Source organism: Stenella coeruleoalba (assembly GCF_951394435.1).
Source record: "Stenella coeruleoalba genome assembly, chromosome: 21".
Classification (NCBI taxonomy): Eukaryota; Metazoa; Chordata; class Mammalia; order Artiodactyla; family Delphinidae; genus Stenella; species Stenella coeruleoalba.
Genome location: NC_137167.1, coordinates 19069055 through 19084722, shown reverse-complemented (window position 1 = coordinate 19084722; position 15668 = coordinate 19069055). Strand labels below are relative to the sequence as shown.

Genomic DNA, 15668 nt, shown 5'->3' with positions numbered 1-15668 from the left:
TAGGCATGCTATTAAACAAACATGACAAGTAAAAGGAAAAGCTTTCAGTTAGTTATTTTATTTTATTTTTTTGCAGTACGCGGGCCTCTCACTGTTGTGGCCTCTCCCGTTGCGGAGCACAGGCTCCGGACGCGCAGGCTCAGCGGCCATGGCTCACGGGCCCAGCCGCCCTACGGCATGTGGGGTCTTCCTGGACCAGGGCATAAACCCGTGTCCCCTGCATCGGCAGGCGGACTCCCAACCACTGCGCCACCAGGGAAGCCTTCAGTTAGTTATTTTATACTTTGAAAACTGACAAGGCTCTGCGGTGATGCTTACGTCTTTATTATGACCTCTTTAGTTCTATTAAACTATAAGTTTATTACATTTCAGAGATTTCTACAAGAAGATCCATGTCAGACTGACATTGAGCCATAAGGTTGGATTTCTAATGTCACTCGAAAGGTATTCCAATTTTAGATAAGAAAAGAGAGCACTGATTATTCTTATCCATTCTTTCTTTTTCTTCCCATTTGTGTATACTTCCCATTGTGTATACATACTCAATGATCTCAGTTTAACTTAGAATCAAATTTATTTCCTGGCCCACAGGTAGACATAGACATCTGTGAATCTCAGAATTTGGAGGAAAGAATTCTGAGAATTTTGGAGGAATTTGATGCTGGTGACAATTAAAGTCCAAAGTATCCCTTCAAGGCCAGGGAACTGCTTCCACCATGGCACAAACGGGAATGGTCATCACTGCGTCATTGTCCGGGCTCTTTAACTCGGAGCCCCCCACTGCCCCACCCGCCTCTGAGCCCATCCTCAGCTCGTCGTCCTCGGAGGCCACAAGCTATGTTATATCAACAAGGGGAAAGGACGTATGACCGGGACGGCCCCATCCTGCCCCAAAGTGTTCTCTCCTAAGACAGTTTTCCCACAGGTTGAAATGGCTTCTGAGTTGCAGGGTTCTTTCTTATTCTGGGTTCCAGAGACCCTAGGTGTCCACTGGTTGGAATTCAGGGATTCTTGAACTCCCATGGGGTAGGGGCATTTTACATGCATATGTGTGGTTCTTCTTTCTTCTATTTAAGTATAGACATTATTAGAATCAAAAGAATTTGACATCTTTGATATCTTTGTATATCAAAGAATTCTAAGTACTACAGGACTTATACCAAAGAACTGTTAAGTGCCATTAGTTCAAATACAGTTGATCAAAACTATATGAAACTTGTCATGAAGCCTTTCGTTAGAAAAGACATACGTCAATGTAATCTTTTCTTTTTCAACCTGAATCTCTTTAGTTCTCCCACCTGATTCACTTGTCCAGTCTTTTAGGAGATACACAGTTACATTTCACAGACTGCTTAAACAGCGTGGACCCCATGTTGTAAACATTAATATGATTCTACGAAAAAGAATATGACCTTGAATTTCTGCTCCAAATGTGTCTATGTAAATTCATAGTATAGGTTAAAAAGCCAAAGAGAGGAAACTATTCACTCTGAACACCATGAAGCTCCATAGAGACTAAAGCGGGAGCCCCACCGGCCTCTCTCATTCACCTCTTCAGACACATGCTCACACGGCACGGAGCTGGTGCTCAATACTTACTCCAAGTGCTGAGATGCACTAAAAACTCAGCAGTGCCCTCTAATTTCAAAGGGATGAAAAAACTGAACTCTCAGTAAGTTTTACACTTGGATGAAGGTTGTTAGTCCTTCTGTCAACTCCTTCCTGAAAGTCCAGATCGCTGCAAAATGTCAAAAACTAAAAGCTGAAACAGCAATCTCACTTCGCCTGATTAATCATAGTCAATTTGACTTCGTTTTCTAGCATGGGCTGCCTTGGAACAAAGGTAAATTCCTAATGTCGCCGAAACACTCCAGAATGTTATTAAGCCCTTAGGATGGAGTGTCAAAGCTCACCCCAGGCTCCTTCTAAGTCTCACGAAAATATCTCCCAAACAATTGCTCAGATTACAACGGAATTAAATAAACCACTTAAATCTTTGTGTTGGATTGAAATACAAGTATAAAATTGTGTTGTTTAACATGATAATTAAAGCACATAAAAAATCTATACAGAGTAGCCTGAATTTTTTTGGACACAGGCTTTTCCCAGAGTTATTCATGTCCAAGTTGATACAAACTACAAGGAAGTTTTCATTTGGATTTTTATCAGGACAAGCACCTAAGCAAATTGCAAATATCCTGTGTACTATGAGCCCCATTGAAAAATAATAAGTATCCTTTGCTTCAAGATACCAGGAATGGGGCTTCCCTGGTGGCACAGTGGTTGAGAGTCTGCCTGCCGATGCAGGGGACACGGGTTCGTGCCCCGGTCCGGGAAGATCCCACATGCCACAGAGCGGCTGGGCCCGTGAGCCGTGGCCGCTGAGCCTGCGCGTCCGCAGCCTGTGCTCTGCAACGTGAGAGGCCACAACAGTGAGAGGCCCGCGTACCGCCAAAAAAAAAAAAAGATACCAGGAATGTTATGGAAGTGAATATAAAGGAATTTTAGGAGGAAAAAAAATCACTGTCTAAAGAAAGCTGTCCTTCTGAACGAAAGGAAAATTTCATTCAGTACAGATGTTCTCTACTTGAAGGAAAAACACAAAGGAGACATTTGTGAAAATTTTATTTACTAATTTATTTAGGGGAAATTTAAAATTTTATTTATTCATATATCATTTTAAAATCATAATATAGTGAATATCCACCCACCACCCAACCCAAGAATCTAAAATGGGTAATATTTATTGGCCATACATGAGCCAATAATGGCATGACAAAGTGTACTGCAAACAAAGAATTATGATTAAAGGAATTCTGAACATCTGAGGTCCATTAAACAAAAACCCTATGAAGTGATTTTTACCTAGTAGAAATGGATTCACCCCAGGAGTCCTTTAAATAAAGATTTGCCTATTACACTGAGAATGTAAATCAATTCCCTGTTCCCCCACACACACACCACCTCTTGGGAACAATTATCAGATTTTTTTTTTTAAAGGTACATTCACAAGAGCCTGAAACCTGGAAGGTGAAGCAGTGGTACCCAGTTGCATGTCTTCATTAAAAACCCTCCTTGTACAATAGAAGAGCTATGTTGAATATGACAGTAAATATATTTTTGGTTAAATAATTTATTTTAGAACATTTTTTTCTTCTTCTAGGTCAATGGTAGGAACTGAACCAAATGTGTTTCCTTCTAACAAAAGAACTTTCCCCTCTCTAACAAGTAACAGAAAAGTATCTCTTCAGCAACCAGCATTTTTTTTATCAGTCCTTTGTCCATTCTAAACTGAAAGCCAAGACTAGAACCAACACTAAACTGTAGCTGGGGATTGCTTTCCTGGATTTCAGAGGGACTCCTGCAGGAGAAGCAAAAGTGGGAGGGACGGCTGAAGACCTCTTACGATTTTTACATTCCTGACAAGGTTCCTTATGGGTTTTAAACGCACTAAGTTTGTATGAATGCACTAAACTTAACCAACATAACACTCAACTGTCAGAGTGAGAAGTTAAAATAATCTCATGTTCTTAATTTGACTGCACTTTTGGAATGACTTTATTCTTCAAACTTTCCACCTAAAATATAATCTCCTAATGTGTTTTAACTTTCCTCTAAGACCTTTCAGAATAGTTTGAATTCTCAGTTAAACATCATAATTTTCTTGAGTGTCAGGGTAATAAATGGCAGACAGTTCTGCCAAATGATTAATAAGTATTACTGCCCCCTCCCAAATGCAAATTTTTGTGAATAAATGCTCAGTCAGAACTCAAGTCTAAGTGACCCAAGTTTCACCAAAGAGCAACTGGAGGAGGAAGAGTGATAGTGGTTTTAACACCAATAATAGTAACTGTAATGGTGATGACAACAGTACCTTAAATTGATGGAGCATTTAGTCTATGTCAGGAACACAACACACATTATAAAAAGAGAAGTTTAGGGCTTCCCTGGTGGCGCAGTGGTTGGGAGTCCGCCTGCCGATGCAGGGGACACGGGTTCGTGCCCAGGTTCAGGAAGGTCCCACATGCCGCAGAGCGGCTGGGCTTGTGAGCCATGGCCGCTGAGCCTGTGCGTCCGGAGCCTGTGCTCCGCAATGGGAGAGGCCACAACAGTGAGAGGCCCATGTACCGCAAAAAAAAAAGTTTAGAACAGACTGTTACTTCTCCTTCTGATACCTTCAGCTTTGTGTATGGCTCAATCAAATGGCAGCTTTATCATTCTCTTCCTACTGTGTGTGTACTCGTTAACTCCTTCACTGGTGGTCAAAGCCCACAGAGACAAAGTCATTGATTTATTCTTCGATTCTCTACAGACTCTCGATCTGGGCTGTATATATTTATAACACATATTCATCCAAAATGGATTAGCTAACCTCCGATCATGGAAGACTCCAAATGGATCATCTCCTAGGATATTCTTAGAATCAAAGTCATACTTCCTATTCCAAGGGAATCCCAATGTATCAAAACAGTGTTTCAGTAATTTGTTTGTATATACAATTGCTAAAAACTATGATTTCGCATGCTAGTTTCACAAAAATCAAATTCAGCTGTTTCCACCAAATGGATGCATTTTTTTTTTTTTTTTTTAAGAAACCAGCAGGATGAATGGGGGCTGGTGAGGGAGAAAATCCAAAGGATACAGATACTTTGGAAAAATACAATTTGCATGTGATACAGAGATGACTTCCCACCCCACCACTCAAATATATTTCAAATTCTAGAGATTTTAGTGTGATTTTTTTAAAGTAGAAATCGAATTGCATTCTGAAAAATCTTCCCCGAGTTCACATTGAGGAAGTAAACAAATAAGGCTGAACATGCAAAGAGAACCAATTTTTTCCTTACGGTTCAATATATAATGACTGTTAATTCCACTAGTAACTATCACCATTATCATCGTTTACCATATGACAGCTGGATATCCAGAGCCAAGTGAAGAAAAGAGCCTAACCCGTCAACTTTTATCTTCTAATTATAAGTTACCAACTCAGATAACATCTCCCTGCCCACAAAGGAGTAGAATGAATAAGAAGTGAGCTTGAAGGTTTATGTTAAACTTGACTTTTTGAAAAGACAAGCATCTGTTTTTAAATGGCAAGATCCATTAAAATCAAAAAAAAGATGGGCAACAGTAGAAGCATAAAATGAGCATCTTAATTACAGTACTGTTCAGCATCCCTGGCGACATCAAGCTCTATCCACGGTGATCACTAGGTCTCCACTGGAAGGAAGTGGGCTTTGATGGCATAAACAGCATTGTATTAGGTATGACTGTATGAACACTTAAAAGCCTTTGATGAAACCAGAGTGGGCGAAGGAAAGAAAAGAATTTTCCCCACAACTGTGGGAAAAACTAGCAAGAATCAACAAGGAACATAAAAATTCTTTGTTGTGTATTGTTCATAAAATATTCCAAAAATGAATATAACATAGTCAGGGCTTTTTTTTTTTTTTAAACCCCTAGAAGAAAGGTTATGAAATATTCTTATCTCATCCACCTCACTGCCGAATCCCAGATGATACAAGTTCTGAACAGAGGCGCTAGTTAGCATGCAGTACTAGAATAGGTGTGAACGTATGGGTTTTATTTTTGTATTTTTTATTTTATTTTTGTAGTGGGATAAGGAGAAGACATAAAATTCAATACATGACATTTGCAGTACTAAGTCATCACATAGGACACCCAGCTGATGTTTCAATCTTGGATGTAAGAAACTTCAAGATTTTCAACGAACCATTCATGTTCGTACACACCCAGAAAAACCGAGAACCACAGACTTTTCAGAGGAGAGATATTGGAAGTAAAAGTCTAAATATGAATAGAAGAGATGTGACCCACATATTCAAATCCAGACTTTTAAACAAAAACCACATTAACTCAAATCTTAAGTCAACACTAATTGTACTTACCAATGAGAAGGTTAACAATGGCAGCAGAGGCCATTCTCAGAAACATTTAAGGTTTAAAAGAGTCCACAAGCACTTGAAAAATAATAGCATACTGCTTGTTTCCACAGATTAATATATAACAGTTACTTTTACCAAATTGGACAAAAAAAAATTAGTAGGTAAATCATGCTCTGATTATCTTAACTCAGCTAGTTAGAGCCTGATCAACTAGTTAGAGTCTGGTGGAAATGAACCCCCAGTCGTTGCTTTGGTTTTGTCCATAGCATCTACAGCATTTCCACAGACACCACTTCTTAGAAAATAGCCAGAAATGCAATGAAAGGAAAATATAAGAGTCAGGACAAATTTGTTACTACCAGTAAAACAGAAATGCCAAAGCACATGTGCTTTTGATGATGGAACAGAAAGTAACATCATCTTCACATTTCAGAGAATGTGTTCCTTGTTTGCTTCCTGGTGTAGAGAGTACTGAAGTCATCTGTTTATAGGTGTTGTTACTTTACATAAAATTACAACAAAATAAATAACTACTCTTAAAATCTATCAATGGAGGGTTTCCGGAATATAAAAATAATTGTAGAATCTCTCCAAAATTGGAGCTGCACACTACTTTTCGATGTCTAATGCTGAGTACAGAGTAGGGACTCAGTACTTTCCAATGAAGGAATATACCTTTGAAGACAGACATACACCCTTTCTTAAAGTATTAAAATCAGTGGCGTTCACTCAACAATAAGGAGCACATGTTATGTGCCAGACATTGTGTTAGCCTGTAGAATGAAAAGCTATTAAAACAGAAAACAATGAAAAGAACAATATCATTATTTTTTTTTTCTTATCCAGGCTATATTTACACGGTTTTGAATATTCAGATAAAGGTGTAGGAATAAGTTAACCACTTAAGTCCTCAAAATCATTTAGACAAGAGGTATCATGTAACTGAAATCTTAGTTAACTGAGCTTTTCAGTGTTCAGTTGGGTGACAAAACATCCAAATGGGCACATGTTACTAAGTATGTGAATATTCAGAAATATACTCAACTGAAAATGTTGCTTTTGTTCTAAATGTCTGACATGCAGTAAGTCTACAAGAAGCCAGTCCATGAAATCGATGTGTTCATATCCTGTTTGGGGAAATAATAAAACAAACAGCAACCTACCAGTATCTTCAAGGTTCTGTTTTGAAAGTTGGTCACTGAAGGGCATCAAAATAAAACAAGCAGATGGCTCTGAACACTTAAAAAATACATACATGTATAGAGAGACAGATATGGATATATGGAGCAGCAAGCAAATATAACAAAACAGAAGGGAAGACAGAAACTAAGCTAAATAGAGAAATCACAAAGAAAAACTATGAGGGAGAGTCCATTTGAAAAAGTAGGGCCAAAAAAGAGAAGAAATGGCCACAGACAAGTGCTCCAGGTCTGGCCAGAAGAGCCAGGAGAACCAATGATAAATTACGCAAGGCAGCCTGAGAAGAGAACAAGGTAGGCCACCTAGAAAGGAGACTAGGCACCTCCACTCTGAGAAGGTGAGCAGGTTTGCAGTAGAAAGCAAGAAACATGAACTTTAAAATCCTTCGGACACATATGTCCCAATGACAAAAACATATGAGTGTACAAGACGAAAAACTCCAGAGTATTTTCAGACTTTTAAAACTCCAACAGGTACCATGTCTTCCCTTCCAGCCTCTAAATCCAGGGATAATGATTAGAGACTTTGGAATCAAAAGGGCTTTAGTAACAGGTTAAGCTAAACGAGGCCAAGGATTCTGTGAATTGAATCCTTGCAGATACCATGCAGAGTTTTACTCTGGTTTCCAAGGCCACGGCACACCCAAAAAGACTAAGTAAGGTAAATGACATTCCCCTAATCAAGGCACAGTGCAGAAACCAAATGAGGGGCAAGGGAGGAAACCTGAAAACTCCTAATAAATAATGTGGCTTCCAGAGTCATCCAGAGTAGCTAACTAGCAGCTTTTCAGGGAGAAATAAAAATGCATATGTTCTATTTCACTGAGAAATCATTCCATGTCCAGCTTTAGTGAGATTAAAAGAAAAAAAGGATTTAATATTACAAAAAGGAAAAAGCAACCATAAACATATAATTAGCATATTCTTACCCTGTACATCTTCTAGAAGAAGATCACAAGCACAAATGTTTGCAATTTCCTGAGGAAATAATTATTATTAATGCTGAGGGGGAAGAGAAGTGACAGAGGTTCTAAAGACTGCCTAGGGCAAGAGTAAAAAAGCATCAAGTGGGAAGCCACAGACACACTGACTTCGTATCTCAAGTCCCGCCGGGATTCAGATAGCTCTACTTGAATAAAATCTGACGATATCCCCTAGTTAAAAGGATGAGTGTTTCTGTAGAAACGACTAGATAAATCTTATCCCCAGTCTAAAAACTGCTTTTTTAGGCAGTTCTGCATAAATATTTGAGAGTTTGAATATTTGAACATTTTTACTCCTGAAATCTGGGTACTGTTTGCACTTCAAAAGACTTATATAACTCTGTGAGCGGATTTCTTTTCAATATCTTTAAGATACAATCTCTGAAAATGTTAGTCCTTGGATTGGATATACGCATACCCAGAACTTGCAAAGCTCTCCGGAGGAACGGGTACTCTGGGGTTGACCGGCAGAGTTCCTAAACGTCAAGAATGGTATTTGGAGTTCAAGGTTGAAGGCGGCATGAAATAGGCTTAAAAGAGTATATAGCCCATCTCAAAAGGGTTTAAAACTGCACCCCATCACTTAAAAAATACCCCAAACAGACAGCACGACGAGCCATTTTACCTGTCCTACCAGTCCCGGGCAGGTCGGGGTGTGAAAAGACTTCCAGAGCTCCGAGCGGTGTCCTATATGTAACCCAACAGCCTCAAGCGAGCGGCAGGCGACTTCGGGGACCCGCCAGTGCGCAGGGCGGGGTGGGGAGGCCCGGCCGGTCCTCCCGCACGAGGGTGCCCAGGGCCCCTCGGGACCAGGGCGGCCAAAGGGAACCGCGGCGTCGCCGTGCCAGGCCGCCTACCGGCCCCCACGACCCGCACGGCGGCCGCGGATCCCGACGCCCTGGGGGCCGCACGGGGCGAGGCGAAGCCCGGAGCGCGGCCCCGGGACTCTCCGTCTCCGAGGGGCCGGAGCGCGGCCTCCGGGCAGCTGCGCGCAGCTGGACGCGGCCCCGGGCGCCTCCGCCCCAGCCCTATCCCTCCGGCTCGGCGCCCAGGCCGCCCCTCGCCTGCGGCCCCTCCGCGCCGCCCGACCCTCGGCAACTTACTGGGGCAGCGCGAGGGCCGCGACGAGGGGCCGGGGATAGGCGAGTGGCAGGAGAGTGTCGGGGCTCGCGGCTCGGGGAGGCTGCTGGAGCGGCCGCCGCCTCGCTGGTCCGCGCCGAGACTAGCGCCGGGGCCGCCGCGCTGCAGAAGGCGGGCTGGGCAGGTGGGCGCAGCTTGTGTAGCCGCGCCGGGGGCGGGGCCTGGCCGGGGGGCACCGCCTCCCCCTCCCCCCTTCCTCCCCCTCCGGCCCCCGCGCTCGCCGACCCCCCACCCGAGCCCGCCTCCCGCCCCGACAGTCCAGGCCACGCTGCCAGCCCTCGGGGTAGGAGGGTCGGGCTGCAGCGCCGCGGAGTCTGTCTACGGCCCGGTGCACTTGGCCGTGCGCTCGGCCGGGGCTAGGCCCGTGGGCGCCGGCGGGCGGGGAGGCCGAGCTCTGCCGGGCGGCGAATTCTTGCTCTCCCTGGAGGTCCCAGCCTCAGGCGCATCTCCGAGGCTGCTTCTAAGTAGAGTTCCTCTAAGTGGGATTTTTGTCCCCGATTTATTTTTTATTCTGAGAAGAATTTGCAAGTAAGAAAGTAATGATAATAAAATATGTCAAGGACCGTAATAAATAGAACCCAGATGGGCGTGCTTTGTCAAATAGTACTCCTTCACCAGTAAAAACCGTAAACCGTTTGTTACAATGTTTAGGTGGGCTTATAAGAAAGTGACATTTGCTGTTTCTGAGAGAGTAGTAAGAGTTACATGACCAAGGTTTCTCATGCTGTGCTGTTGTTTAATTTAGGGGTCTCTGATAAGATTAAAGACACAATATGAAACTGTTCATTTTAATCCAAAAGGAGGCCAACGCTGGCACTGAATTGAGCAGTGAGTGTATATTATTGTTTTTGTTTGCTGGAAAGATCTACCTTATTTTGTTTAGTGTTGTGGTAAACATCTTTATTCATCTACCAGTAATGCTCGTCTCTTTGGCAAAGCGCCAAATTCATATTGAAGACTTATATGTACATTTTTCATGTGATGTTCTAAATCATTCTTAACTTCTCTAAGACATGTGTTCCCAAGAGAATCTGATTAAAGATTTAGGGCTTCACTCCAGAAACTGGTCCATGTACAAAATCTCAATGACTATTTCAGAAGCGCATGTACCTCATGAAGCCATTAAGAACCCCATTAAAGAACTGGAAATCTAAATAGCAACATGGCTACAAGAGTATTATCTGTTCCAGTAAATGTCCTAAGTAATAGAGACACTGTTAATATAAACTTACTTTTATAGTATAAAACGGATTCCTTATGCAAATAATTATTAATGACATTGAGGAAAATGATACGTATAGACTCTGACACCAAATTCATTCAGTCCCGCAAAGGCTAAGAGGCATTGTACAGGGGGGTGAAGACTCAAGACGCAAGAGTATTTGTCTAACTTCTAAAGGTTAAGAACACAATCTAAATGTTTTTACCTGTTTTTTTTTCTTTAATAGAGATTGCTATTTTTTAATTTATGAGATTATTTCCCCGCATATTTTTATTTAAACATCGTGAAGGCGCAGTCTGTTATTAGGTTGCAGAACAATGATTGGGGATAAACTAATCTATTTGACATTTAGAAACTGCCAATTTAGTCAAAATACCAGTCTTTGAGTTTATCTAGTAATCTGCCCATCTGATTTTGGTACTTCCTGAAACAATACATGTGTCCATGTGTGTCAATAATAAAAGCTATTTCATCTCTAAGCAAAAACGAACAAGTCCTTTCTAACAAGCACAATGTTTGATGAATATCTTGACACAGTAGAAGGTTTTTTTTTTAATTAATTTATTTTATTTTTGTCTGCGTTGGGTCTTCGCTGCTGCGCGCGGGCTTTCTCTAGTTGCAGCGAGCAGGGGCTACTCTTCGTTGTGGTGCACGGGCTTCTCATTGCGGTGGCTTCTCTTGTTGTGGAGCACGGGCTCTAGGCGCGCGGGCTTCAGTAGTTGTGGCTCGTGGGCTCAGTAGTTGTGGCTCGCGGGCTCTAGAGCACAGGCTCAGTAGTTGTGGTGCACGTGCTTAGTTGCCCCACGGCATGTGGGATCTTCCTGGACCAGGGATCAAACCAATGTCCCCGGCACTGGCAGGCGGATTCTTAACAACTGTGCCACCAAGAAAGTCCCACACTAAAAGTTTTGATTTATAGATTCCTTTTCCTGTTTGCAATTATTTGTTAACTGTGAACCCCGTATCTCATCTTTGGTTATTTCTCAAATGTTAAAATGTATTTAGATGTAGAAAGAATAGAAGATCCACAGATCTAGTATGAGTCTTTAAGACTGACTCTGAGAGACAAAGGATATTAGAATAGAATATTTAGAAGTAAAATGTTTGACATGGACTAAGCTATTTTGACATCTTCATTTGCATTTCCTTTAGCACTACTCTATTCCTGCTACAGAAACAGAATTATTGTCTTCTCCCTATTTGATTAATCCTTTCATCCACCTCTGCCTCACCTGTGTGGAGTACTGTACAGTAATCACTTTTCATTTTCATGTGTCAAACTTCCTGCTTAGAAATGAAACAGAAAATCCAAGTTAGTCATTTTCAGCAGGAGTAATCTAGGTTGTTGTCTTCCAAAGATTTCAGAAACATTTGTGCATGTCTGAACTCCTAAGGTTTTATGAAATTACAGGAAAGTTCAAGGGACTTTTGTAGCTCAATAAATTACACACCCTGTATCCTACACTTGCCAAACACAACCCAGAGTAAGTCTCATATCCACGAATAAGGGATTTACTTTAACTATCAAGGCTGAATGAGTTGATTCTTATTAGTTCTAATTTTGACTCTATTATCCCCAAGCTATTTCAGCAAAGACAAAGCTAAAATCCACCAGTTTTTTTAAAATGGTTGGATACTAGATATTGAAGCTTGTTTTATAGTTGAATAAATAGGCTTGAAGGAGAAAAAAGTCTTGGATCAGAGTTCAGACCACTAGAGTTTCAAGTGCTTTCAGGCCACTGTTGTTCTCCATTTCCCTTTCAAAAACATGTAAAAAATTAAAGGTGATTTTCCACACATTCCATATTTACCCATTCCTTAAGATAAACAATAAAATATTGAAAAAAATACAATAAGCCCTTATAAGACAAATTATCTTTTAAATTTGTATTTTTCGACTTGTCTTTTAACAAAGACCAAATAATGGTTTCGCAATGGTTTTCAGTTCTGCACTGCTCTCCCTATGAATTTCCCTACATCCTGCCACTCAGCTAGTTTCTGGGTTTTCTTTACATTGGCCATTAATCAAGAATCGCCCAGAGCTCCACCCGTTCCGTGCTGGTCTCTGTTTCCTTCGGCCAGGATTCCTGCTGGGACTGTATCTGCTGAAAAAAGTCAGCCTTCTCAATCCAAACATCTTCAGTCAGCCTGTTGCTCTAAGGACTGAAAACCAGGGAGGGGGTCAGGAGAGAGCTCAGCTGATGTAAATCCTTCTCTGTCCCTCCACCTTGTCAAAGGTTCTCACTGCTCCGGCGATGGCTTCCTAACCATGTCCAGTGGACTTCTCTCAGTTTTCAACTGCCTCAAATTCTCTCCGGCTTTCTATCCTTTTGTCTGGAAATTGTTTTCCCCCTTGGCTTTCATGATCTCTTCATTTTCTTCCTACCATCCTGACAACTTTTTGTCCTCCTTGCTAACTATGGAACTCCTAAGAATAAATTCTTGAATCATTTTATCTTCATCCACCTTCACAATCTTAGCTGTTATCCATTCCTAAGGCTCAGCCAACTTGATGGCATCTCTCCCAAAAGCTACTTTGTTAGACCTTGTCTTTGCTCCAAACTGTGTCTCTGGGGAGATAAACTTGCAAGTACTTGAAATTATATGATTGAAGAAAAATCCATCTCTTCCTTAGACTGATATCTCTCTCCAGCTTTCTTCTTACTATTTTTCTGGTACTCTTTAAGTTATACATTCTCCTGGTAATAACCTTAAATTGTTATTTACAGCTCTCTCCTTTACTTTTTTTTTTTTTTTTTGCGGTACGCGGGCCTCTCACTGTTGTGGCCTCTCCCATTGCGGAGCACAGGCTCTGGACGCGCAGGCTCAGCGGCTATGGCTCACGGGCCCAGCCGCTCCGCGGCATGTGGGATCTTCCCAGACTGGGGCACGAACCCTTGTCCCCTGCATCGGCAGGCGGACTCTCAACCACTGCCACCAGGGAAGCCCTCCTTTACTTTTTTTTATGTTCCATCAGTCACGAAGTGCTGCTACTCTTCCTCCGTTGATTCTGTATTACAGAAACAATTTTTTCTCTTGATTTCTAATCTCCGTCTCCCTAATCTCTATCCTTATCACGTTTTCTTTTTAACATCTTTATTGGAGTATAATTGCTTTACAATGGTGTGTTAGTTTCTGCCGTATAACAAAGTGAATCAGCTATACCTATACCTATATCCCCATATCCCCATATCCCCTCACTCTTACGTCTCCCTCCCACCCGCCCTCCTATCCCACCCCTCTAGGTGGTCACAGAGCACCGAGCTGATCTCCCTGTGCTATGCGGCTGCTTCCCACCAGCTATCTATTTTACATTTGGTAGCGTATATATGTCCATGTCACTCTCTCACTTCGTCCCAGCTTCCCCTTCCCCCTCCCCATGTCCTCAAGTCCATTCTCTACATCTGTGTCTTTTCTCCTGTCCTGCCCCTAGGTTCTTCAGAACCTTTTTCTTTTTTTTAGATTCCATATTATCCTTATCATGTTAAGACAAGTTACTGCAGTCTTCTCAACAACTCATGGTGTCTTCTCATCGATTATAGAATCAAACTAAACTCCTATCTTGTACAGACCCCATCAGTATATCTTCTTGACTTATCATGTGTCCAAGATGGTAGCCACTTGCCACGTGCACCTCTTGAGCGCTTGATTCATGACTAACCTGAACTGAGATGTGCTGAAGAGTAAAATATACCCTGAATTTCAAAGACCATACAATCAAAGTCATGTAAAAATGGCTCACTAATAATTCTTTCACACAGATTACCTGTTGAAGTAATGTTTGGGCTAGGCCATCTACGTCATTGGAATTATTTTCACCTGTTTCTTTTGACTTCTTTTTCTATGTGACTGCTAGAGAATGTTAAGTTACAAACGTGGCTCACCTTGTATTTTACTGGACAGCGCTGCTTTAGACAATCAACAAGCCTGTCCTGGGCTAAGCAAGATGCAACAAATTTTTTAAAAAGCACGAATGATCCACCCCTTCACAACCCAGCTAGGGGGATAAGACATTGAAAATCAATTATTGACACCACGGTAGGAAAACGCCAAACGACTGAAGAAGAAAATTAGCCCTGTGGAAGCTTAAAGGAGAGAAGTGGTCAGGAAGCCTTTCCTGAAGAAGTGGCATTTCAAAAGATCCTTGAAGGACAGACAGCTTGCTTTTCTGCAGCTGTGGAAGAAAGATAAAGCCATTCTGGGACACAGGAGGTGGGAAAGCACTGAGGAGGCTTGGGGTAGACGTGTAGACCATTGGCTGGGGTGAGTGCCATGCCCTGGAAGGGACTCAGGTCGACGCATCTCCTGTGCCTCTATGTGCTCAATCACCTCTAGGATGACCTCTTGCCTACTTTTCTCATCATTCTCTGTCCCATTGCTTCCTTCCAGGCTTTACCATACCCAGGACCTGAAGCTAGGATAAAAGTTACATGCACGTTGCCAGCCCTGCTTCTGACGAAGTTTCCAGAAAGCGTGCTCCAATGTATGCTCCCAGACAGTGACACCGCATGGTGTTTTTGCTGAGGAAATGTTCTCCCGCACTGGGGAAACCTTTGAATGGAGGGTCCGACCCAAATAAAGAACAGAACTCAGTGTTTATTTAAATTGCCTCCTATCTACGTTGGCCAACCATTCTGATTTGCCCAGGAGTGTTCCAGTTTTAGCACTAAAAGCCCCAGGACCCAGGAAACCCTTCAGTCCCAGGGAAACTGGGATGGTTGGTTCATTTTACTTACTCTGCCATGTTCCAGGTTCTGACTTTGTTTTTCCTTTTTAGTCACTACTGTGATTTCTAAGACAAAATGACAGATAGTACAATTGTGTTGAAAAGGAGTGTGGTTGCTTTCTCTGGTCACAGCAGTGCTGACTTGACAGCATTTTTTCTCAGCCTTGGTTTTGTGATGTCCTGGGGGGGGGGGTCACAATTCTTCATGTTAAATTCATTCAACTTCCATTTTAAAAATATGTCACTGGATACACCCAATCAAATAGAAGGGGGATACTTCAGTTCCCAAAAGTGGGAATAGACAGAATCCTACCTGCAAGTAACCTTACCTCTTCACTGGAGCCTAATCATCCCCGTCAGTTCCCTGTTACTTCCTCCTGAGCCTCTTTCTGGGCCCTGGGAAGTCCCACTCCTCTTGTAAGTCCCATTCTTGTTCTCAAGGCCTGATAGCTAAAGGACGTCATCAATATGAAGAGAAAACACCTAGAT

General features: G+C 42.2%; 1 protein-coding gene across 4 annotated transcripts in view; it reads right to left on the bottom strand.

Moving 5' to 3' along the window:
* Positions 1-9390, bottom strand: part of SLC7A2 (solute carrier family 7 member 2) — a 73932-nt gene extending 64542 nt beyond the window's left edge. The window contains exon 1 of one of the 4 annotated variants that reach the window (XM_079909510.1): positions 9195-9390. Coding sequence is in view for 1 of the 4 variants with exons in the window: in XM_079909505.1 (XP_079765631.1) it covers positions 8038-8046 (9 nt within the window). In the remaining 3 variants the exon portion in view is untranslated. The other 3 variants (XM_079909506.1, XM_079909505.1, XM_079909507.1) reach the window with 3 other exon arrangements.
* Between the last annotated feature and the right edge of the window lie 6278 nt (positions 9391-15668).